Here is a 21,801-nt window from a genome sequence, read left to right on the forward strand (position 1 = left end):
CTGCCTGGAAGGAAGACGAGAACTTCGTGCTCGACTCGATGGCAGGTTTGCAAACAGGAAGCCTCTGAAGCAACCAGCCGATCGGTCTGCAACGCCCGTCCCGTGAGGGTGACTCGTTGGTGAGCTGCTTCCGCTGCTCTCGGCAGCGATCACCAAGCCCTGGCACGTCTGCGTGCCCGCGGCCACCCTCCCCTCAGCAGAAACCCGGGACCGTGGTCCCAGGGTCCATTTGGCCTCTGTCTTTGGAAGGGACAGGGTGCCAGACCGTCAGAGGAACCTCTTCATGGAGTTACCTTGTTTCTGGTGGCCAGATCTCGTCCGGGATGGTTTTGGCGTGGCAGCTTTGTAAGATTTCACTTGCAAGTCTGACAGAGAGGACTGGAGTTTGCAGCTCCGGAATACCGAGGCTGCGCAAGGACTCTGCCCTCACCGGACCCCACTGTGCCTGGTGAGACGGGTCTGGGGCTTGCCTCCGCTCGCCGGGGCATGCAGCTCTGCTCTTCCTCGGTCTTTCCATCCTTCCCATTCACCTCCTCATCCCTTTTCAGTGCTTAAAGGGCAAACTGCTCTGCATGCCTTTTCTTTCTCCCTCCACTCCTCTTCCAGCTCTCTGTCTGTCTCCTGCCACCCTGGGCCCAAGTTTTCCCTCCTATTCCTATCTCTCTTCTCTCAACTCTTCTTCTTCTCTTCTCTTCTTCTTCTTCTTCTCTTCTCTTCTTCTTCTTCTTCTCTTCTTCTTCTCCTCTCCTCTCCTCTCCTCTCCTCTCCTCTCCTCTCCTCTCCTCTCCTCTCCTCTCCTCTCCTCTCCTCTCCTCTCCTCTCCTCTCCTCTCCTCTCCTCTCCTCTCCTCTCCTCTCCTCTCCTCTCCTCTCCTCTCCCCTCCTCTCCCCTCCTCTCCCCCTTCCCTTCCCTTCCCTTCCCTTCCCTTCCCTTCCCTTCCCTTCCCTTCCCTTCCCTTCCCTTCCCTTCCCTTCCCTTCCCTTCCCTTCCCTTCCCTTCCCTTCCCTTCCCTTCCCTTCCCTTCCCTTCCCTTCCCTTCCCTTCCCTTCCCTTCCCTTCCCTTCCCTTCCCTTCCCTTCCCTTCCCTTCCCTTCCCTTCCCTTCCCTTCCCTTCCCTTCCCTTCCCTCAGTTCTAAAGTTCTCTGGGTGGCAGATGTTGTGGCTCACGGAGCAGGGGGAAGACTGAATGACCAGAGGGTGTTCACAGTACTGGGGACCCGAGAGTCACTAATTTTGCCTTGATCTCTTGTCTTTCCCCAGGTGAGCACAAGAGAGAAAGGAGGGAGACGGACAACACCCCGACAACATGATCCATGACAGGAATACAGTGTCCCCAGCACCTACGGAGAGCACGGTCTATGGGGATGGACACAACGGGACCAGGTGCTTCGCAGAACACGTCCCTGAAATCGTCACCGGTAGCATCACGCTGCTCATCTGCCTGTGCGGGCTGGTGGGGAACGCGGCCATCCTCTGGCTCCTCGGCTTCCGCATCCGCAGGAACCCCTTCACCGCCTACCTCCTGAACCTGGCCGTCGCCGACACCTGCTTTCTCCTCTGCACGTCAGCTTTCCTTGTGATATATCATATGCCCATGCTCAGCTGCTTCCAGCCGGCACTTTTGCGGGTGCTGCCGCTATTTCACTCCATGGTTCTGCTGACGTACAGCACCAGCCTCTATCTGCTCACGGCCATCAGCGTGGAGAGGTGTGTGAGTGTCCTCTGGCCCTTCTGGTGCCGATGCCACCGCCCGAAGCTCCTGTCGGCCATCATGTGCAGCCTGCTGTGGGCCCTCGCCTGTGTCCTTGCTGGGCTGGTGTACTTTCTGTGTGACCTGGGTCACTCTGAACGCTGCTGGATGGTGCTTGGAACATTGTGCTTTCTCAATTTTTGCTTTTTCACTCCCTTGATAGTTCTTTCCAACGTGATCCTCTTCATCAAGCTTAGACGTAGCTCTTGGCAACACCACCCGGCGAGGCTGTACACTGTCATCTTCCTTGCCGTTTTCTTCTTCATCCTCTTTGGCATCCCGCTCAGTGTCCAGATCTTCCTCAACTTCTTTGTCTACATTAATTTTGTCTTTGAGATCTGCCTGTTGCTGGCCTCTTTCAACAGCAGCATCAATCCGGTTATTTACGTCCTGGTTGGGAGCTACGGGAAGTCCAAGTTCAGGGGATCCGTCAAAGTGGCTCTTCAGAGGGTCTTTGAAGATAGAGCAGATTCCCAAGAGGTGGGTGAGACCCCTGTGATGGGAATTGCTGCCTAAATCCCTACGGATGTAGATGGGCACCTGGAGTGGGGCAGCCCTGCCTCTGCACCCCGCGCCAGCACCCACCGCCCTGGGTGAGCAGGACTGGCAGTGGACAGTCCCACGTCCCTCAGGACACATCCATGCTCAGAGAGACTTCCAGGGGCAGGGCTGGTTCCCACCTCAAATTTCTTTTTAAGTTATTTTAATAAAATTGTCTTTCATGTAGCTTACTGGTGACTGCAGTTTCTTCCCTTGCTGGGTCCTTGGGGTGCCCTTTCTGGTTCTCATAATTTCAGTTGCGACAGCTCCCTCACGCTGCCCGCTAGTTTATTACACTGAAATGATGTGGTCCAGAAAGTCCTGCATCATTTTTTCTCCAGGGTGGACACGGCCACGCTCCCGGGCCCCGATCTGTACCATGTCTCCGTACCCGCATGGAAATTCCCAACTCCTCCTGCCCCCACCCTCTTCTGGGACCTTGGTGGACCTTGGGACCTGGATACTAAAGCACCGACCGCTCACTACCTTGATCGTCAAAAGCCCCCCAGAGCAGAGGAGATGATGGCGAGGGACAGAAATGACATTTTCGGCTCTGTCTGGCTTGCTGCCCTCCTGTGCCGCAGTCTGACAGCGGAAACCCGTCTCCGTCCGGCTGACGGATCTGGCGGCACCAGTCAGCAGCCAAACCTCCACCCCGCCGAGGGGGTTCAACCGGCAAGGGACAGGCAAACACACGCTGCCAGGGATGAGCACTGTGCCAGGTTGGACAGAGGACGGACGGACAGACAACTAAGGGCTGGTGGCTGCGGGAAAGTGCGGTTCTGGGCACAGGGTGGAGAAGGCCACGGAGCAAACTGCCAGGGCAGACCCCAGAAAAGAGACAGGAATAGAGGATGGGCAGGCTCTCGCCAGCGACAGCTCCAGGAGGTTGAGCTCTGCCTGCCAGATGGTTTTCTCAGCTTTCCTGACACACAGGGGCAACTGCTACCAGCGCCATCATATTTAGAGAACGTAGCTTCCTTTGAACACGTACGAATCTCACACATGCAAACAAATAACCGGCGTCTGTAAATATTGTGCTGGAAATCAAAATTTTAGGTGAACTTGCTCAGGGTGTTGCCCGTGAAAGCAGAAGCTGAGAAACCCTGGGTAATTCTGCTCTTTTGCTGAGCACACAGGTAGACCGGGCAGCGAGCGTTGTGCTGCACGGCATTCTTCTGGTGTACCTCCATGCTTTGCTTATCATGGCCTGTTGGCGCTCGAAAGCGTTGGCTGGGCAAGGGGATGTGAGATTCTGTAGTGGGGGACGCAAACGCAGCGTCAGCAACGGGGAGAGGAGGCGGTTTTGGTCCTGGGGTCCCCACATGTGCCAGTTCCCAGCAGGAGCACCCCTGGCTCCCAGACGCAACGGGAGCTGTCGGCATCTGACCTTCACCGCAGCCGATCTGGGTTGGAATCCTCTCACCTAACTCTAGAAATCACCTGAGTCCATCCAGGAAAACCTTTGTAGGCTGCTGACTGACTACAAAGGGAGCATAGGAGACAACTCGGATGAAACCCGTAACTTTTAGATGGCTAAAGCCAAGCAAGCAGCATCGATTCACCTCTCCTTACGGAAAAAAAAGGTTTTCCTGACATCCCAAAGTCATCTCTCCACCGTCCGCCTGTGCTCCGGTTCACGCGCAGACCTCGCTGCTCAGTTAGCTCTTTCATGCGTATAGTAGCACGCTCTTGGAAATTGTGTATTCGAAGGTGAAATAATACCGTGAAATTGTGGTATACGAGTGGCAAACCCAGCTTGGAATCGGAAAGAGAAGGTCTGGAGCGACGCCAAGCTTGTAGCGCAGGGTCCTAAAGACACACCCCCGGAACAACGGGAGAAACGTTCGGCCGGTTCAAAGATACAAATATTTTGGGATTGGGGTTGCTTTAAAATGAAATGAAAGAGGAACCCGACACGGAGACAATCCGCTTTTCCCATAGGTCCGGTTTCTGAGACACTTTTTGGTTAGTCATTTCCTGTAGCAAGGCAAGCACAGATTGCAACCAGAACCCTGATACTGTCAAACACAACGGAACAGTTCCCTGTTTGCAAGAACCCTGGAGAACATGACCCGCTTGGCTGACACAGAGAGGAGTGGTTTGCGAAAGGAGCTGAGGAAGACCCCATGCTAGACGCTGCACAGGCTCACCAAGGCAGGCTCGGGTCCAGTTTTCCAAGTGGTAATTCCAGGAAACATCATGAAGATCCCATCACGAGGGCGGCAGCTGGCGAGCGCGGAGTGATGTGAGTCTGCAGCACGGCTGCTCCAGAGAAGTTCTCCAGGCTGCGAAAGAAGGTCAGACTTTTCTGAGTGGTGATTTTTTTTTTTTCAACTTAATCAGTGCCTCTCCTCATTGGGTTTGAACCTGTTGGTCAATTTGCACCAAATCTGACTGGGGAATAGTGGTCTCTAGGATATTAAGACCTATAAATATTGTGGTAAAAGGTGGTAGGGGAATACTGAAATGAGGGTCCCACCGAGGAACCCAGCAGCTCCGTAATATCGATTGTAATATTAGACACCTGGGAATCCATATCAGATCCACCCTCAAACCCACTTGCTCCTTGACATCTCCAAGAACAACCCTTTCATCTTATTATTTCCCTCCTCCAGATCTGTCCTGTCCAAAGCCAGGAAGGAGGCATCTCCCTAGCTTATGCTCCACCTCTGTACATTCTCCTGTGCCAGGCGTTTCATACCCATCTCCCCACATCTTGTCTTCCATCTCCTCTGTCCCTTGTTTCTCTCTCTGCTCCTCCATGTGGAAGTCAGGGCATGGGTGCAAAGATCTGAAAAACCTAGTGTGGGGGACAGCAGAGTTGCTAACATGTCTCTGTTTTGTCTCGTCCCTCCAGCTGCGTGAGAGGGAAGGAGAAGCAGCAGACATTTTGTAAGGACCACATTGCTCCCTGCCATGGAAAGAGCCAGCCCTGCTTTCTGGAGCCAGCCCGGTGGGATGGCGTATAACAGGACTTGGCATCACAGCCTGCTGAGGCATGAGGGCGATGACTACAACCGGACTGACTGCGAAGCCGGTCACTTGAGCAAAGTCCCTGTCACGCTGCTCGTCTGCCTCTGCGGGCTGGTGGGGAACGCGGCTGTCCTCTGGTTCCTCGGCTCCCGTGTCTGCAGGAACCCCATCATCATCTACGCCCTAAGCCTGGCTGTCGCCAACTTCACCTTCCTCCTCGCCATCGCCATCACCCTTGTGATATTTTATGGCCCAGAGAGCCTTTGTCACAGGCTGGGCTCACGGAATGTGACAACTGTGTTGAACATCACCATCCTCTTCGCTTTCACTGCCAGCATCTACCTCCTGACAGCCTTCAGTGCCACCACGTCTCTGTCTGTCCTCCCCTCAGCCCGCTGCCCCTGCCAGCGTTTGCCAGTGCTCGTGTGTGCCCTGCTCTGGGCCCTCTCCTTCCTGCTCACCGTGACCCTCTACCTCTGCCCTGCGGCACTCCTTGTCTTTGTCTTGACCTACCTCTTATCGGTCCTTATCCTGATTTTTTCTGGTCTGACCCTGCTCGTCAGGGTCTTGTGCTGCTCACGGCGATACCCCCCCAGGAAGCTCTGTGTTGTGGTCCTGCTAGCTGTCTGCTTCCTCCCCTTCTTCACTGCCGACTTTGGCTTCTGGCTTTTGCTAAGGCTGTTCGATTTTTCTGTTTTTGTCTTCGACACCTCTCTCCCGTTCGCCTGCGTGAACAGCAGTGTCCACCCCGTTATTTACTTCTTGGCTGGGAGCTGTACGAAGGAGTTCACACTCTCTGTTAGGGTTGCTTTCCAGAGGGCTTTTGAAGACGTAACAGAGCCCCAAAACAGAGGAGAAACTCCCGGAGACAACACAGTGGAAACAGCCGCTTAAACCTCCCTGAGAGAAGGTGCTCTCAGAACGGAGCCGTCCCGTGAGCCAGGGCGAGACAGGGGAGGTGGCTTCGCGGCGGGCCTGGCTGCGGCTGAACGGGATCAACTGCAGCACAACGAAACGCGCTGGGCAGCACGGGAACTCCTGCCTGGGATGGACACTGGACGGCGTGGTGGACCCATCACAACCTTTTGCTTTGAAACCTTTTTTTTTTTTTGCTTTGAAATCTTTTGCTTTGAAACTTTTGCTTTGAATCTGTCCTACCCAACAGTTCTGAGCTTTCCTTGTCTCAGAAGTGAGCTTGCTCTACCCTGCGCACTATTAAAACAGAGCCGTGGAGGCTCTCAGCTCCTGCCAGTGGGTTTTATTTTGGGTCTCTGGTTAAGAGCAGAGAGTGGGTGGATGAGAAAGCTTGTCACAGCAGGGCAGAACAAATTCCTGGGCAAACCCTTGTGTGTGCATCTCCAGCGGGCGCCGACACATGTGAAGAACATGTGGAGACTTCACAGTCAGCTTTGTTACCGGGCGAGCAGGCGTGCGTTTGGGATCTTCCCTGGAAGGCTTTCCCCGAAACGCATTGCTTCTGCTGCAAACCGAGTTCTGTCCGCACATCATGTGGGTTGGCTGCATGCGAGGGGTTTTGACCGGAACTGCCTCTCGTGGTTCCTCCTGCTTTTGTCCGGGCTGTCTGAACGGTAAGCCTGAGCAAATGCCATTTCGCAACCATGACCTGAGGTCCGTACCCATTTCTGGTGTGTCTGTTCCTCAGCTAGAGAAAACAAGAGGAGTAGGGTTAAAATGAAATATCCCAAAAAGCACAGCCCTGCCTGAAGACTCTGTGAAGACTGGCTTTTCCATGGGAAAGAGGATACAGGGGGAGGGAAGGAAAATCACAGAATGGTCGGGGTTGGCAGGGACCTCTGGGGTCTCCCAGCCCAACCCCCCTGCAGAAGCAGGGTCACCCAGAGCAGGCTGCACAGCACCACGTCCAGGCGGGGCTTGAATATCTCCAGAGAAGGAGACTCCACAGCCCCTCTGGGCAGCCTGGGCCAGGGCTCCGTCACCTTCAGAGTGAAGAAGTTCTCTCTTGTGGTGGACTTTTAATGGCAAAGACCCCGTTAAGGCCATGAGGACTGAGTCCCTGTAGCCTGGCTCAGGCACTCGCTGGGTAAAAGGGGTAGTGGCAGCGTTTTCTCTGCTCCTCTCTCCCCTCCATGTCTGTCAGCCCTTGCTATGAAGCAGCTGGGGGCTACACCAGCTCTCATTTGCCTGTGAACTGAGCCACCAACAAACCATTCGGCTCGTCCCTCAGCCCAGAGCCATGTGTCACCAGACAGGCAGGAAGGAAAATCGATCACTTGGCGCAGTGCAGGTACAGAGCCACGACAACTAAACCAGTAAAACTCTCTGGTAAAAACAAGCAGCTCATATAGGTGGTGGCCTAGGTGACTCTGCAGGTAAGGGAGATCCTGGGAAGCAGGAAAAGTACACGGGAGGATCTCGTGGTTCTTCTTCACCTGCCTTGGGAGACACTCCCTCCATGCTGGGAGCCCTCTCCTGGACAACAGGTTCTAACTCAGAAAGCTTTTACTTTCCAAAGGACATGAAGATGGGAGAGAGGGAGAAAAAACCCCTCTCAGCTGTGGGAGACTCCTGCCTTGTTCTGTAAAAGAACTCTGTTAATAAATGTTTCTTAGATGTTTAAACTCATCATGTGTCTCCAAAGCATGACTCACCACCCATGGGTTATATTCTCGCTTCTCTTTCTAAAAGCAGTGGCACCTCAGTTACCCTTGGATTTACAGCAGTGGGAAAAGGACGGACAACGTCCCGCTGTGTAAGAGGCAGGGAAACGGGTGGGTGGGCACAGGCGTCCCTGACATCTGCAGGTGGGACGATCTGCCCTGCCAGGCTGTGTCCCCCCTCCCCGCTTTTCCCAGCAGTCTCCCAGTTGCTGGGATGCAGTGAGGCCCTTTCCTTCTGGTCTTTCCCTCTGCCCTTCCACCTCTGCCTGCCTCAGCCAGCTTCAGCCCTCCATCCTACGAGGAGGTGCTCTCCTGGTGTGCTCAGCTGTAGACAAGGAAAGCTTTCAGCATGTGTGGGCAGCTCCACTGCCATGGTTTGGCTCTGCTGGAGGCTTCTTACAGTGAGATACATCTCTGCTAACTGCAAGCATCCCAGAGAGACGTCCTCTGCTAACCAGGTCCCGCCCAGAACGAACGAGGAGGTCTTGGCGTTGTCAACAGCTGCCTCATCCCAGCTATTGCAGGCACCTCCCCTAGGATGAGGTGCATCATGCTCTGGAGGTACCTGTCCTCCTCACAGACAAGACAGAGGCTTTAGAGAGGAAATGAGCCATTTTCTGACAGGCTTGAGCCAGCCTCGCTCTGTTCACCAGCGACAAACCGTGCAGTGAAGCTCAGTTGGTGTGTATCCAACAAACTTTGGGGTCAGAGTTACCACCTTGGAAACAAACAAACAAACAAATCCAGATTTAATTTAGGAGTAGTAACAAAATGACGCCTTAAGTAGGTAACTAGAAAAAGATGGGTACAGTCAGGACTTTGGAGTGTATGGTCAGCCATTGAAACAGCTGTGCAGAGGAGCTCCTCAGCTCCTCGAAGAAAGGCCAGGTTCAGGGCGGAGGCAGCGAAGGGCTTCCTCCCCATGCTGAGGCTGGGGGACCAAAGGATAGCCCCATTCGCTGCCAGCCTGCACAAGCAGATGAGCAGCATGATGCTCCTAATTTCTAGAAAATTAAGTGGCCCATACATCTGGTTATGTTAATTTCCATATTTCAGGCTTTTTTTTGGTCATGGACACAGAGGTGTGTTCGGTGGAGTTACTATGACACTTTTGCTGTGAGCAAAGACAATACAGGAGTTAGTCTCTCTGACTTGCCAAGACCATCGAGCTGGTAATCCCCTGCCGTGCTTCATGGCATGGCTTGGAGCCGTGTCTGGGGAGTGTTTGGTGAGCTGTGCCAGAGCGGGTTCCCGTCTCAGCCTGCTGCGCTTCTCCATGGCATCAGAGAGGTGATCTTCAGCATTAGACACGCTGAGTTGCACCGTGTTATCTCACTCTTCACCTTGAAATATTTCCTTTGCAAATTCGGTGCCTTTTCTGGCAACGTAGCTCTCCTCATCTCCTCTTCCAAGTTTGGAGGACAAGGTGCCATAGCCTTGGCTGAAGTAAGGCAAGAGTCTGAAACCTCCTTTGCGATGCTTTTGTCCCTGTGGACAAAACTTTTGTGGGGATATTGAAAAGTGAAACACGTCTTAAAATCCATTCCTGGTTTTCCTGTGGGGACTGATAAGAGCAGGGCTGGAGAAGATTTCTTGTCCCCTCACAGGGATGCTTACTGTGCTGTCCACTCCCTGAGGCACCACAGCAGAGAGGTGACAACCTCCAGGATGCGACGTCTCGACAGCCAGCCGTAGTCTGTTGCAATGAGCTGTGTTCCCCCAGAGCACGGCCGGAAAGCAGCACCTTGTGTGAACTTCTTGGCAAGAACATGAGCACCAGGGACGTGCCACGCGTAGTCCGCTGGCACTATCGAACCCATGTTTTTCTCAGAACGATTTAACCTGGAATTAAACAGTGTGACAAATTCTCACTTTAAGAGAACGGTCTTGTTTCTTCCCCAGCTCTGCAGCCCAACCTGATGTTGGTTTGCTTCTCTTTCCATCAGCTGGAGGTGCAAGGCTGGCTCTGCTGACCCGCCCTTTAGAGACGATTGAGGATGCTGATCGAGGATGCTCTGTGCAATCCGTACTCCTCTCCTGCCATCTAGAGGCATCACATTTGTGAAATCAGCGCTGGCCCCGCGCTGGATGTGTCCCCGCGCTGGATGTGTCCCCGCAGCCCCCCGAGCCCGCGTGTGGGTGAGCAGCGGGGCCTGGGGCTCCTGCGCAGGGGGGTCCGCACAGCCCCGGAGAAGCAGAGGGGCTCAGCTGGGCTGGGAGGGGGATTTCAGCGGGGGTTAGAGCTGCCAGCTAGCCTCTCTTCACGAGGGTGTCCTGCTCGGCTTCCAGGAGCAAGTGGCTCTGCTGAGAATCCTCACCCTCCACCTCCCATCAGGGTGTCGAGGCACGTCGCTGTGTCTCCGTGGCGAGGGACCCAGGGTGAGGAAGGGGCTGCGATGCCCTGTGGACGAGCCACACGGCTGCTTCCCACGGCAGCAACCACCTCCACTCCTCGCTGATCTCCAGCACGGGTGCAGCGGTGCCGGCGAGACACCTGCACGACCCCCTCGGTTTGCCCATTTTTGCAATCCTTTTTGAAGAGTCCTTCCTTGCTTGGACAACAGAGATGCCCAGACCTCACCCAGGGCCTAACGTATCAGACTTTCCCCAGGCAAGAGATCCCTCAGAACACCACAAAACTTGTCTGCTGAGCCAAAGGAGCCAGAGTTTATTCACAGGGGCCAGAGCAATGAGGGTTATTGCAGTGGGGAGTACAGCCCATGCACAGGCACCGAGCCTGGCAATGCTGCACCGAGTTTGTGCCACGAGCCCCCATGCCTCCGTCCTTCTGGCTGTCTGCAAGGCTCCACATCTCCAAACCTCCTCACCAGCAGCAGCTTACAGAGTGGTCTCCATCGCAGTGCCCCCAGGCACATTGCTCTCCTTGTTCACAGCTTTCTCTTCAAACATTCAGTGGAAGGCAACTTTCACCAAGCCTTGGAACCGGCGCTGCCACCAGCCCCCCACCAGAAAGTAAATGAATGAGTTGATGCTGCAGTTCAGTGAAGCCAGCAGGTAAAAAAATATCAAGGTAAACCAGGTTTGAATCAATAGGATGAAGGAAAATTGCCACACTGGGAGGAAACCCAGAGATGAACAGGAAGATCGTACTGAGCAGGACAGCAACATAGAGCACCCCTGGGTGTTGTCTCTGCGAGACACATTGGAGTTTGATGAACAGTGAAAGGTTGGAAAGCCATGGGAATAAAGAGACAATGAGAAAATTTGCAGTGCTTAAACCATCTGATAGTTGCCTGCTGTGCCCAGGACAGGCTCCCACCCCTCCAGCCCTGTCCATGGACAGGAGGCATCTCCCACCCGCACATCCCTGGCCTCCTACCTCCTGGTGCTCCTCGGAACAGTACTGCTGCAGGAGCCCCAGCACACAGGGTCTACAAAAGGCCAGGCTTGCTAGGAGAAAGGGGCTGGTGGTGGCTGCTGTGGCCACCCCACTCTGCTTTGGCCTTGTCCCTTGTGCCACAGGAGCAGAGCTTTGCCCAGAGATCACGCCTCGTGGTCAGGAGTGTCCCCTCACAATCTCATCACAGCGGTGACAGCTTCCCCTCACATGTCTTGTGGATGGTGATCTTGTCAGCAGTCGCTGACCATGTGACCCCCTTTGTCTTCTCCTGCTGTCCTCCAGCTTTGTCTCACCAGGAGAGGAGGTTCTGGCTTTTGCTGTGTGTACCTCGTGGTCTAGGACTTCCTCCTGCTTTCCCTGGGGGCACTTTGCCCCCATACAGAGACTGCAAGTAGCTGTAGCCCCAAAACCATAAGAGAAAGCCCCAACAAAGCCAAGGGCAAGCAATGTATTCTGCCTGGAGGTGAAGGAAGAGAGAGGAGCACCGTGCCAATAAGGGACAATGCTGGCTGGCTGGTTCATGTACAAAGTGGGAAGTGTATGAAGGGTGTGTTGGAACATAATGCTTGTGAGAAATTTGGTGCCACGAAGCCATAGAAGAAATCGGTCAAGGGAAATGTTTTTCACAGTGCAGGTGCAGAATGACTGAACAACATAGCACACTCCACTGTCCATGTGAGGGACTCTGATTCTCTCTTCCAGGGTCCTGAGGGCAACAGCAGGCCTTACTTGCCCTGACCTCATCCGTTCATCCCCTACCCATGGGACCAGGGGCTCCAGTTAGGTCAGGTCTGGCCAACCAGGCTTTGCTGGAGCAATGCAGGGGTTGCGCCTGTCTGAAGACTTGTCTCCATTCTCCTCTCATAGATGGACCCTGAGCCTATGCTTTAGCCTTGTTTCAAGTCTATCACTGGCCCCAATTCCAGGCTGGACCCCCTGGAGAGACTGTGGACCTTGTTCATTACCGTGCGTTCACCACATGAAATCAAAAGGAAATCCTTGGAGGACATCAGTCTTGTGGATGACAAACACAGGCAATAACTGCCAAGAAGAGGTATTCAAAAGATGGAAAACACATGAAGGAGGGAGAGAAAATAAGCCACAAGAATGCCAGTCCCTGTGATGCGAAAGAATGAGATTGTGTAACAGGAACCACTTGCAGATAAAAGCACATTTGCAGCACTGTGTACCCCACAAAACGTAACCTCAGAGGAGACACGTGCATGTTGGGGATGTGATTACAGGCAGTGGGCAAAGCCCTCGTGCTGTTCTGTATCTGAATACTTGTGGTTTCACACAGCAAGCTGAGACAAGGCCTGTGCTCTGCCTCACCGGCTGCCGTTGAGGGGATGCTGTTGGTATCCCACAGCAGGGAGCAGGTGTATGATGAAGCCTGGGGGTTAGGGGAAGGGATGGTCATGACCAAGAGTGGTTTTGCACCTGAGGAATGATGGGAAGAAGAAGGAATATTAAGGCCACGGGACTGTCAGGGTCTTCCGAGGGGTTTCTGCTGGTTCATCCCTGTTGTTGATGGTCCCTGACTCATCTCACTCATTCTCATCTTTCTGCTTTCCTCTTGCCCTGCCAAATCTCTCCCCCGCCATCCCCTTGGTGATACAGCCATATGGACAGCGAAGGAACAGCAGAGAGCCAGGGGAAGTCTTCCACCACCAGCTTCACACAGCAACACCCAGAAGACCCTGGCACGGCGAGCTGAAGCTGGAGGACAGGAGTGTAAAGATCCTGACCAGAAGACCATCACACATCAGGGAGCTAGTGATCCACAAAACGCTCAACCTGAGTAGTCCCAGGCCTGTGCCGTGCCATACTGCGTTGTGCCATGCTGTGCATCTCCCTTGGCCATGGGATAAACCTGTCTGGTAGACAGTAAGAGAAGAGCCTGCAGGCAGCTCCCACTGCTTGCTGGCAATTACACCACCTGCCTGTCCTTGCCTTTATCTAAGACTGCTGCGACGGTTCTCATGAGAACATCCTTTTTGTTTGACAGTAGAATGAGTTTTTTTCTTTTTTAAGGAAAATCCTGTAATAACTCTAATGACAATAATGGGGTAACCTTTCCATGGAGAGGATCTGCCCTGATCAGAGATCTGTTTGATGCTGCAAGATCCGGGATTCCCAGCACCTGAAGGGACAGAAGACTATCTGTGCTGTCTTCTCATTTTTCATAGTTTTGGATCTAGAAAATGGCATTTAAAATGATACTTTATGGAATCTGAGTACCTTTCTTAACAGGATCGTAACAGATCAGCACCTCCTAGTGAAACACTAGGGGCAGGAGATGAAGGGAGTGATGTGGCTAGCTCCTGCTGACAAGATCACCATCCACAGGACATGTGAGGGGAAGCTGTCACCGATGTGATGAGATTGTGAGGGGACACTCCTGACCACAGGACATGATCTCTGGGCAAAGCTCTGCTCCTCAGGCATGAGAGATGAGGCCAAAGCAGAGTGGGGTGGCCACAGCAGCCACCACCAGCCCCTTTCTCCTAGCAAGCCTGGCCTTTTGTAGACCCTGTGTGCTGGGGCTCCTGCAGCAGTACTGTTCCGAGGAGCACCAGGAGGTAGGAGGCCAGGGATGTGCGGGTGGGAGATGCCTCCTGTCCATGGACAGGGCTGGAGGGGTGGGAGCCTGTCCTGGGCACGGCAGGGGACGGGGTCGTTTCTGGTGCAGCCTGGGGCTGGCATGGGGCTGTGGGGAGAGACGGCGAGTGCTGGGAGCACTGATGCCCTTCATTTCCTTCTCATTCCTCATCTGTCCTAGGAGGTGGTGGGAGAGGGAGAAGGCAGCCACCCGGAGCAGGGTCATTCACCATGGAGGAGACCAACACAACAGACCTCTCTTTGAACTACACGACTGCTGGATATGTGGGCTATGGGGAAAATATCGAATACGAATGCTTAAGCCTACCTCACGATTTGATGGTCTTTGCAGGCATCTGTATGGGGATTTCTGTCTGTGGACTTGTGGGGAATGGGAGAGTCATATGGTTCCTGGGCTTCCACATGAAACGGAACCCTTTCACTGTCTACATCCTAAATCTAGCTGTTGCTGACTTCTCTCTGCTCGTCCTGTTTTTTCTGCTCATGTCAGTAATTTTGAGCTTAACAACAACCTGTTCTTCATATTCTTTTATTTCTTCCTGTGTAGAGTTTGTATTTGTAGTTGAAGTTCTCTGCCACTTCTTTGACCTTAGCAGCCTGGGTCTCCTGACAGCAATCAGTGTGGAGCGGTGTATCTCCGTCATCTTCCCAATCTGGTATCGCTGCCACCGCCCAAAGCACTTATCAGGCATTGTGAGTGGGGTGCTCTGGGCTCTCGCTGGATTTTTTGTTTCCTCTTTGTATCTCAGCATTAACTTTGCTGAGAGCTATGAGACAATATTTGCAGGTGTAGCCATTGCAATTTCCATGATTTTCTCGTCAATGATATTGATTTCCAACCTGTCCCTGTTCATCAAACTCCGACATGGCTCACAGAGACGACATCCAGGGAAACTCTATGTTGCTGTCCTTCTCAACGTGATCTTCTTCTTTGCCCTCGGTATTCCTTTCAGTGTAGAGGTTTTCCTCAACCTTCCAAGCTCACACGAATTGCTTCCTGAAAAGACATCTTTTCTGCTGGCATTGCTGGACTGCGGCATCAATCCAGTCATTTACTTTCTGGTGGGGAGCTGTCGGCAGCGCCGGTTCCAAGGCTCGGTGAAACTCGCCTTCCGCCGAGTGTTTGAAGAGAAAGTGGTGAGCGAGGAGGAGAGCCGTGTGCCCGAGGGCACTGTGGTGGAGACCACTGTATAAGGCACTGCTGTCGGGGATGCCTGGAGATGTGGGGTCTCGCAGACAGCCAGAAGGATGGCGGTCCCCATGCGCTCAGTGCCTGCCTGCTCCCGGGGTGGGGAACAACTCTGCAGCTCAGCGTGGGGGTTTGTGGCACAGACCCGGCGCAGCACTGCTCAGCCGGGCTCGGTGCCTGTGCCTGGGCTGTACTCCCCACTGCAATGACCCTCATTGCTCTCGCCACTGTTAATAAACTCTGGCTCCTTTGGCTCAGCAGATAAGTTTCGTGGTGTTTTGGGCGATCTCTTGCTTGATGTAGGCCCTGGGTGAGGTCTGGGCATCTCTGCTGTTCAAGAAGTCAGGGCTCTTCAAAAAAGATTGCAAAATTGGGCAAGCCAATGGGTCCTGGTGAGTGATTGGGGTATTAGTGGAGTAGAGAATATGACATATAGGGCAAAATTACAATTTGAAGAATGAGAAAGAAAGAGAAAGAAAGAAAGAAAGAAGGAAACTGAGAGAGAATGAAAGAGAGAAAGAGAGAGAGAGAGAAAGAGAGAGAAAGAAAGAGAGAGAGAAAGAGAGAGAAAGAAAGAGAGAAAGAGAGACAGAGCAAGAAATACAGAGAAAAGTGAGCTGTCTCTGTGGTGCTGACGGATGAGGTTCGGTGAGACAAGAATCTTGCAGACAAAATCCCATTTGCAGCCCTGTGTAACCCGCAGACGCAATCTCTAAGGTGACGTGCCTGGGGTGTTCATCAGAGGCAGCGGGTGAAGCCCTTCTGCTGTTGCGTGTCCACACACTGGTGACTTCCCAACATGGAGGGTCTCCTGGTGCAGCGCCAGGTACACACAGTGAAAGCCAGAAGCCCCTCGCACGGTGGGACAAAGCTGTCGAGCAAATTTTGGAAGGCTTGTTCATCGAACATGATGAACTTGGGATAAGTTCACCGTCCTTGCTGCCGGCTGCAAAAAGCAGCATTAACCCATTAATTTACCTCCTGTTGGGGAGCTACCAGCAGCACCGGTTCCATGGCTCCATGGCAGCTACCCTGCCCTGAGTGTTCAAAGTGAAAATTGTGTGCAAGGAGGGGAGCTGCCTGCCCGTGGAGGCTGCGGAGACGGCTGATTGAATCCCTGCCGGCAAGGGGAGGGAGGCCGGGGCTGCTCCCGTGGGCCAGAGCGGAGGCACAAGAGGCTGGGCTGGTGACGTGTCTCCACTGCCTGGGACTGTGATGGGGACAGCGTCCTTGTCTCTCCTCGGGGCTGATGCCTCTCCTCATCCCCGGCACGGCAGGGGAGGAGGAGTGACCCTGGATGTCAGCCAGGTGTGGACCCTGCATACCAACATGTCCCTACCCAGGACTTGAGGCCAAGCCTGGAGGGCTCCCGTGCAATGTGGAGCCCATGGGAGGCTGCTCCCAGCAGAGATGGGTTTTGCTGCAGCTACCTCAGCTACCAACTGTGCGAAAACCAGGTGCTGGTGGGAGTGGGGAGGGCTCAGGCAGCGGGACACGGGGGGTCAGAAGGGGCTGGAGATGCCGACCTCCCCAGGCAGCCCAAGGGGAAAGAGGGCCCCCATGCCCTGGACCCAACCTAATGAACTCTTCCTCCCTTTGGTTAGTGAATGAGTCTTTTGGGGGATCTAAATCTGCTTTTTTGAAGCTAGGTCTAAATCAGAGAAAGAAGGGAACATGTTCTGATTAGAACATTCAGATAAATAACAGGCAGTCACAGCCTTTCTTTTTTGTTTGTTTTTCTTTTTACAGGGCAGCACTTTCACCGAAGCCGTTTCATGTTAGTGAACAAGGTTTGGAGAACTTTTGATGGTTGATTACAATACTGTTTCAGGAGAGGTTTCACTAAAACCATGATGCCTCCCCACTGTCTTCTCCCCTGACCTAGTTACGCTCTCAGCTCCACCGACTGTGTTTACAGGATCTCTGTGTTTGTAGCGGGGTCACCTGGCACTGCAGGAACCCCTCCCACCCCAAATACTCTATTTTATTTCTAACTGAAGTTTTCTTCAGCAATAGAAGGGAAAAGTAAAATACCTTAACAATAGAAGTATTGCTGTTTCTTATGATAGTCTTAGGACATAACGGAGGGAGGATTTGTAGGTATAAGCAGTACCTCTGGACCTTGCTGAAGTTCACTTTCACATAATACAGCTCCCATGAAAGCTCTGCTCTTTCATGGGCCGGTAGCAGCCTCAAGAAGCCGTGAACAACAGCCGGAGTGTTTACACAGGTGTAAATGTCTACCGTGAATGGCACAGGAGGAGTACCTAAGCCCCGGAGCTTGCTAAGCACAGAATAGACAAGTGTTGGTACGGTAAAGATGGCACACGAACACGTACCTTGGGATGCAGACCAAAGAGCTGCCAGCATGGCTGAGGTACAGGTAGAATTGGGGAACAGGGACAGTATAAAGTGTTTGCATGACAAAGGATTTGCTTGGGCAGGACAGGTGAAGAAGAATATCCCCAGAGTGCTAAACCCTCATGTGTAGTTGGGCGAATCACACAGGGGCTGGTCCTGCTCCCTCTGGAATCACTGGAGAAAGTGTTGCTCACCCAGCAAAGAGCAAGCGCAGCTGTGAAAAACCGGACTAAGAGCTGGAATTAGCTGCTCTAAAACAAACTCGGCTTTTCTGTCCTTTTTCAGCACACACTGGCTTGAAGGTTCTTCCTGTGTCTTAAACAAAAAATTATTTATCTGGTCCAGTCCCCGTGCGCTGTCTTCATTTTCCCCTTTGTTTATTTCATTATGCTTTGCCTTATACTTAGTGCTGTCTTTGGCAGGAATTCAAGTATTATTTCCTCTACCACACATTGTGCAATGAGTATTCCTGGTTCTTCTCAGATCCCTCCTTTTTTCCAGGAACTTGCCATAAAATGTATGCATATATTGCACAGCTGTGGTGGAAACACAGCTTAAGAAAGCTCCAGACTAGGCATAATGGACTGAGATCACAACCTGTATCTTAAGACAGAGAAAATCATATTGACAAATATCCACAAAAAACATCAATTAAAAGCAGAGAACAAATAGAAACAAAACAATTAAGTAGGTGCTAATATTCATATAATTACCAGGACAGAAACGAATATCAATCAAACAAATATACCCTACACAAAATAGGAATATCTGTCAGTGAGAAGGGATGTTTTCGATACTGCTTATCTTGCAAAATTTCTTTCTATTAGTTGTTTCCTGTATTCAGAGAAGATTCGAAGTCATGAGCATCAGAGTGCCCTAAAACTTGGTTTTTGTTCAGAAGAAATTTGACATCATGAACTTATTCCTCCTTCGGTTTGCGGTGATGCAAAGACAGCCTCTTTGAAAAAGGTCCCAAGAGAGCCCAAGGGGACAAATTCCACCCATGGTGCAGCTGGGAAATACTAGACTTCCAAGTGACCGGCCGTAAATCAGCAAGCATTCACACGGGGAAAATCGTGAGTGAAAGCCATTGAGCTTGTGGAACTCCTCTGCCTTAGCCCCACGGCAACTCCCTACCGTACCCGGTTCAGGCCCAGGAGCTGAGAAGAAGGATTTTATTTATTTTTCAATAACTAATAACGCACCTTAGCTTATGGTTTTTACAGATCTGGTTCCCACCCATTCCATTTACGCATCTTTCACTGGAAGCCCCCCGTGGTGGTGGTCTCGGTCCCTGTTTTACCCCCCCCACACCGGGATGCGGCAGCTCCAAGCTGGGACCTGGTTAGGGACAGACATTACCAGAAAAGCAGAGACCCGGGCGCGGGAAAGTTGCTCTTCCCTCTTGAAGGATGGGAGAGAAAGGGGAGAAATGGGGAGAGAAACCCCAGCCAGGAAAGATCTGTCATGAGTCCTTTCCTCTGATGGAGACAGGTTTGAGGTGCAGGGATCGGTGTGTCATGGCCGACCCTCAGGATTCCTCGGTTCTTTTTAAAACCAGTGGAGAAACGCGTCCCAAGCTCCCCTCCACGCAGGAGATGTCTTACCAACCACTGGCATGGGCAAAACAGACAAGACTTCAGCCTGAAGAAGAGAAGGCTGAGAGGGGACCTTAGAAATGCTTATAAATATCTGCAGGGTGGGTGTCAGGAGGAAGGGGCCAGACTCTTTCCAGTGGTGCCCAGTGCCAGGACAAGGGGCAACGGGCACAAACTGAAGCAGAGGAAGCTCCAGCTGAACATGAGGAAGAATTTGTTCCCTCTGAGGGTGACGGAGCCCTGGCCCAGGCTGCCCAGGGAGGCTGTGGAGTCTCCTTCTCTGGAGATCTTCAAGCCCCACCTGGCCGCGGTGCTGTGCAGCCTGCTCTGGGTGACCCTGCTTGGGCAGGCAGTTGGGCTGGGTGACCCCAAATGTTGCTGCCAACCCCGACCATTCTGTGATTCTGTGAAAAAATCAATTTATTGGCAATTAAAATAGATTTGGGTAGTGAGAGGCAATTCAAATAAGACCTCCCCCCCAACTCCCACCCCACTTCGCTCCTTCCCTCCATCTCCTCCACACAGCCCTTCCCCCTCCTCCATTTTCCCCTGCTCCGGGCTGGGTGCTCCTGCCAGCCAACATGGCTGCGCAGCGGCCCCTGCGCCCCTCTCCTCCTCTGCCTTCACCCCTCTCCCCGCTGCTTCGCACCAATTTTCCCTCCTGCTCTGCCCCTCCGGCGCTTTCTGCCCCTTCTCAGAGGTGTTTCCACAGCTGCTCCCCTGAAGGGCTGGGCTGGGGCTGCCATGGAGCCGGCTGGAACCATCCGGAACCTTCTGGAACCTTCTGGAGCCTTCTGGCACTGGCCCCCCCCGCCCCTCAGCCCCCCTCACAGAGCACCCTGCAGCCCGCCCTGTGGGCACCCAGCACACACACACACACACACACACAAAAGATCACAATTTGTGGTACTTCACGGATTTGGGGCGTTCCTGGCCCTGCTCCCTCTCCTGTGGGACGCTGTCTGCCCTCGATGGCGCCATCTTTGCCGCCGCCTGGAAACTCCGTGAGGAGAGACTGCGGGAGGCGAGGCGCCGAGCTGGAGAAACTGCCGAGGTGCCGGTCCGGAAGGAAGGGCAGCCCGTTTCTTGAGGTAATTTTCACATGTTGTAATTGAAATATTGTTGTTAATTGTTTCACTCCTTCGTTCTTACCCTTGACTTGCGGAAAAGATGAGACTCCACAATCCTCCGATTGTAAAGTAGGTGTGTTTTACTCCGCGCCGGGCGCACGGGGGTTACACCACCAAAGACGTGCGCGCTGATATCGCCAAGCCATCTATAACTGATACAGTTCTATTTTGCATATTCATATACACATATACATATGCATAACCTTTCCTGCTTCGTATTAAAATTAGTTCCAAGAAGTCATTTCCATAAACTCCTCTCGACTGCGCTTGCGCGGTGCCTCCTTGTGGTGGCCGTCAGGGGTCGTGGGGATGAAGATAGGTGACTCCTCTTCGTCACCGCTAGTAACCTTTTAACTTCACGCAGGCTCAGTTACTTCTTGGCCTTTACCCAAACTACAGAGCTGGCTACGGCTGGCTTGATGTGGAGACTTCTTGTTCTGTAGCTCTTCTTTCCAGCCTTATCACTCAAACAGATACAAAATTCACGGAGCTAAGGAATTTGCCAAGCTAAGGAATTTGCCAAGCTAAGGAATTTGCCGAGCTGAGCTAGACTAGCATTACCTAAGTCTTCATAAGCATTGTCTAAGCTTATTTATTTCTTTATTTCCCTTCATCACCCTTCCCCTCAACCTTTACCTGAAGTCAGCCTGTATGCTCCCTCTCTGTTCATCGCCAGCAGCCTGTTTACACTGTGTCCCTGGTGTTAGATACGGTCGCCACTTTTCTCCCTGGTTTCTATCCTCCTATTCCTCTTTTCTGTGTCATCTTTCAAAGGATGAGGTGTGGAGTCCCCCAGCCCAAGAGCCTATTCTGTAATGCTGTGTGGAGCAACGTGTTTTAGCAATGCAGATACATGTGAGGCCATCTTCATATCGGATTTCCCAATTTGTTTATTTTCGCTCCTGATTTTTCTCAATCTTCCCCTCCTTACTAGCATCTAAAACATAGACAGAGCAATATCAGCTAGAAGGGATCTACATTCTTATCACTCCCTCCCTGCCTGATGTTCTCCTCAGTGCATCTACCAAACCCAGCACATTTTTAGCTGGTCACCACTTGCTGTACCCAGAGGTTTTCTTTCTGCAAACACCAGTAGCTTTTTTTTTTGTGGTTTTTTAATCTTCTGCCCTATAAGGAATAACCCAAGAGGGCGAAAGGGTTTGTTGTGCTATGGAAAGCCTCTGAAGGGTAAAACAAAAATGGAAGGTGGGAGATTGTGCTCAGAGGAACTGCTCTCAGAATGTGTTTAACCTGAAATTTGCGAAGTTTAGTGAGTTTAATACAATGAAAAATCACCTTTCCCTACCACGACTGCTTCACTTCTTTCCTTAGCTCATCTTCTTGACAAAGTTGTGTTTTCTGTTTGGATGCCGTAAAGTTTTCTGCCTTGTTTTCTAAACCTTCCAAATCCCTGTCCAGTTCACTGTCAGGGAAGATGTAGCACAACGTTACTAACCTGAAAAAACCCCAGAATAATAGCATCTGTACTTGGACGTTTGGGGTAATTTTGACATCTTAAATAGTATTAGTATTTTAATTTTAGTCTCTGATGACATCCGTTCGTTCTCTTAGAGAAACAAACAAGGTGAATGGCATTGAGGATTAAGTCTGACATGGCAGACGCTACGTGGAGTG

At 52.4% G+C, this 21,801-nt stretch overlaps 3 protein-coding genes across 3 annotated transcripts; all 3 read left to right on the plus strand.

Moving 5' to 3' along the window:
- Nucleotides 1–211: 211 nt before the first annotated feature.
- Nucleotides 212–2,266, plus strand: LOC104333365 (proto-oncogene Mas). The gene is made up of 2 exons (XM_075426586.1): nt 212–448; nt 1,261–2,266. The coding sequence occupies exon 2, from the start codon at nt 1,307–1,309 to the stop codon at nt 2,264–2,266; it is 960 nt and encodes a 319-aa protein (XP_075282701.1). The 5' UTR covers nt 212–448; nt 1,261–1,306.
- Nucleotides 2,267–4,302: 2,036 nt separating this feature from the next.
- On the plus strand, nt 4,303–7,785 carry LOC104333375 (mas-related G-protein coupled receptor member X1-like). Its single transcript, XM_075426089.1, has 2 exons — nt 4,303–4,590; nt 5,151–7,785. Exon 2 carries the CDS (start codon nt 5,210–5,212, stop codon nt 6,158–6,160), a length of 951 nt encoding a protein of 316 aa, XP_075282204.1. The 5' UTR covers nt 4,303–4,590; nt 5,151–5,209; the 3' UTR covers nt 6,161–7,785.
- Nucleotides 7,786–13,812: 6,027 nt separating this feature from the next.
- LOC104333385 (mas-related G-protein coupled receptor member D) lies at nt 13,813–15,082 on the plus strand. Its single transcript, XM_075427113.1, has 2 exons — nt 13,813–13,848; nt 14,049–15,082. Exon 2 carries the CDS (start codon nt 14,099–14,101, stop codon nt 15,080–15,082), a length of 984 nt encoding a protein of 327 aa, XP_075283228.1. The 5' UTR covers nt 13,813–13,848; nt 14,049–14,098.
- Nucleotides 15,083–21,801: the final 6,719 nt, after the last annotated feature.

The sequence above is a fragment of the Opisthocomus hoazin genome, chromosome 7 (assembly GCF_030867145.1).
Source record: "Opisthocomus hoazin isolate bOpiHoa1 chromosome 7, bOpiHoa1.hap1, whole genome shotgun sequence".
In the NCBI taxonomy this organism is placed as follows: domain Eukaryota; kingdom Metazoa; phylum Chordata; class Aves; order Opisthocomiformes; family Opisthocomidae; genus Opisthocomus; species Opisthocomus hoazin.